This window comes from Atta colombica, unplaced genomic scaffold (assembly GCF_001594045.1).
Source record: "Atta colombica isolate Treedump-2 unplaced genomic scaffold, Acol1.0 scaffold140, whole genome shotgun sequence".
In the NCBI taxonomy this organism is placed as follows: domain Eukaryota; kingdom Metazoa; phylum Arthropoda; class Insecta; order Hymenoptera; family Formicidae; genus Atta; species Atta colombica.
In genome coordinates, this window is record NW_017259229.1 from 1,828,599 (window position 1) to 1,830,888 (window position 2,290).

General features: G+C 36.2%; 1 protein-coding gene across 2 annotated transcripts in view; it reads left to right on the forward strand.

The window, feature by feature from the left end:
- LOC108684809 overlaps positions 1-2,029 on the forward strand; it is a 38,392-nt gene extending 36,363 nt beyond the window's left edge. For both annotated transcript variants that reach the window (XM_018189304.1, XM_018189303.1), the window contains exons 2-3: positions 308-828; positions 1,499-2,029. In XM_018189304.1, coding sequence (XP_018044793.1) covers positions 366-828; positions 1,499-1,689 — 654 coding nt within the window. In that variant the 5' untranslated portion in view covers positions 308-365 and the 3' untranslated portion in view covers positions 1,690-2,029. The remainder of the gene's footprint in view (positions 1-307; positions 829-1,498) is intronic.
- The last annotated feature ends 261 nt before the right edge of the window (positions 2,030-2,290 follow it).

Here is a 2,290-nt window from a genome sequence, read left to right on the forward strand (position 1 = left end):
GTATAAAAGTTAAAATAAATGCATTATTATATCTTAATTAAAGTTACACAATGAAACAGTTAAGTTAGAGTAAGATAGTATATAATTATATACAGGGAGAAATTATATGTGGCTAGCTTGATAAGTCAGCGATTTTTTTAAAAAGTAGCTATTTTGAAAAATATGTTGAATTTTGATAAAAACAGATTAAAAAGAGTCACTGACTTATCAAGCTACTTTCTTATATATCTTTCTCTCTCGTAGGATTTTTCAAAAAATCTGATAAAGTGTCTCTAGCTAATTATACATTCTTCGGATTTTTTTTCAGAAAAAGCAATCATAAGGAAGGACAGCTGATTCTTGCCGTCCACACGACCGAAATCGACATGGCGAGGCAACAGACGGTGGATCGAAATATCCCTCACCTGCGGGACATTTTTGGCTTCGGCAGCAAATGGGATAACGCTCGTGGACAAGCTGAAGAGAAGGCACCCGGCCACGATAGCGCCGTGTCGGTAGGCTCCACATCCGGGGAGGAGGAGAGTCCAAAGAACAGCAAGAAGAAGAAGTCGCGTCGCCGTGACAACAGCAAGACGTTGACGGAGAGCGACGTGAAACACCTGGAACGGCATCTCTCTATGAAGAAGACCATACGCAAAAAAATCATGCGTGACCTGCAGCAGGCCTTCGTCGAGGATCCGAACGAGTTTCGTGTGGACGACATACCGCCAGAGCAACTCAAGGCAGAGATCAATATCCAGAGCCTGAGCTTCGGCACGCCGTCCCAGAAGCAGGGACGCACGCGTGGCAATGCTGAAAGCACGTTCCTCGACATGCTGCGTGGTGGTGGTAAGAGATCGCCTGTTTTATTAAAATTTTATTAAAGTTCATTCTTTAACACCTTTTTATTCCTTTTGACGATCATATCTTTAATGATATAATATTTTGACTATGAAAAATCAATTCTCTAATAATTGTATCAAGATAACAGTCTCCAAGGCATAATAAGATAGAAGATAATTTATTTTAACTCTAATCGGTATTCGCTCCAAAATTTCTTTAACTTTTAGATTTAGTACACTTTAAATTAATTTATTTTTGCTTAAAGCTAATGAAATTGAACGATTTCTTACTTTGAAAGTCGAAATTCAAGTAATAAGATTATAACTTAAAATTATTTAAGATTGTGAAAAATTATAAACAGTTTTTTACAACATAGTTGAAGAAAATGTTCGGGTCCATTGGAACTCGTAAATATCAATTAATTTAATATATCTCCATAAAAATTTCAAAACAAATATTTTCGTATTTAAACGTAAAAAAATACTATTTGAAACTTTTAGAATGAATTTCATTCTAAAGAATTAAATCTCATTCTTAAAGATTGAAAATTGAGCCACTCTTTTTCAAGGCTGATTCAATTTTCACTCTTTAAAATGAGATTCCAGAGAATATTTGTGGATTCCACTTTGGACTTTGCTTTGGATTTTTAATAAATCTATTTTATATAAATCTTAAGGTTTGGAGAAAAATGGGACAGATGGTGACAGAGATTCAGGACACGGTGGCTCGCCGACCAGAGAGGCGTCTAGCGCCCAGGATACGGATGATGAGTCCAGCTATGCATACGAGACGCCTACCGCGACGCCCACGAAGAAGAGCAGCAACTTCTGGAGACGCTTCACCATGAAAAATCGCAATAAACGATAAATCCGTGGCAGGAATCCCAGTGCGAAGAAAGAGAGTATCGATACTTTATATTCTCCGTCATCTCGATAATTTTTACCAGCGTATTTAACGAGGCAGAGCTTGCAACTGTGATATACATAAAACATAAAACCAATCATCTTCATCTCTCCCTCTCCCCCGAGACGATCCGTCGAATTTTAAGAGGTTCCCGAAATTCGATCCGTGTATAAGACCGAGGACCAAGTGATTTAATGTACAAATTTCGGACCAATATTTTTATTTGCTACGACATATCATCGGACATATTAATTACGGGCCTTAAAAGACAATATATCTTTTTTAAATTAAAAAATAAGGAAAATTCAGGATAAGAATTCGATTCAATAAAAATTTAATGAATGCGAAAAAAACGTACCATTTTTTTGACAAACGATAAAAATTGATGTTATTTTACATTCGAAATTTAATTTCTCGTAGCTCAATTTTAGTAAGTATTTAGATTAGCAAATATTGGAACGATAAAATAATAATTCGCACCCCTACAGTACAAAGTTGCACAAAAGTTGCAGCAACATTGCTGCAACATTGCATGTTGCAGCAATATTGCAGAAATTTTGCAGCG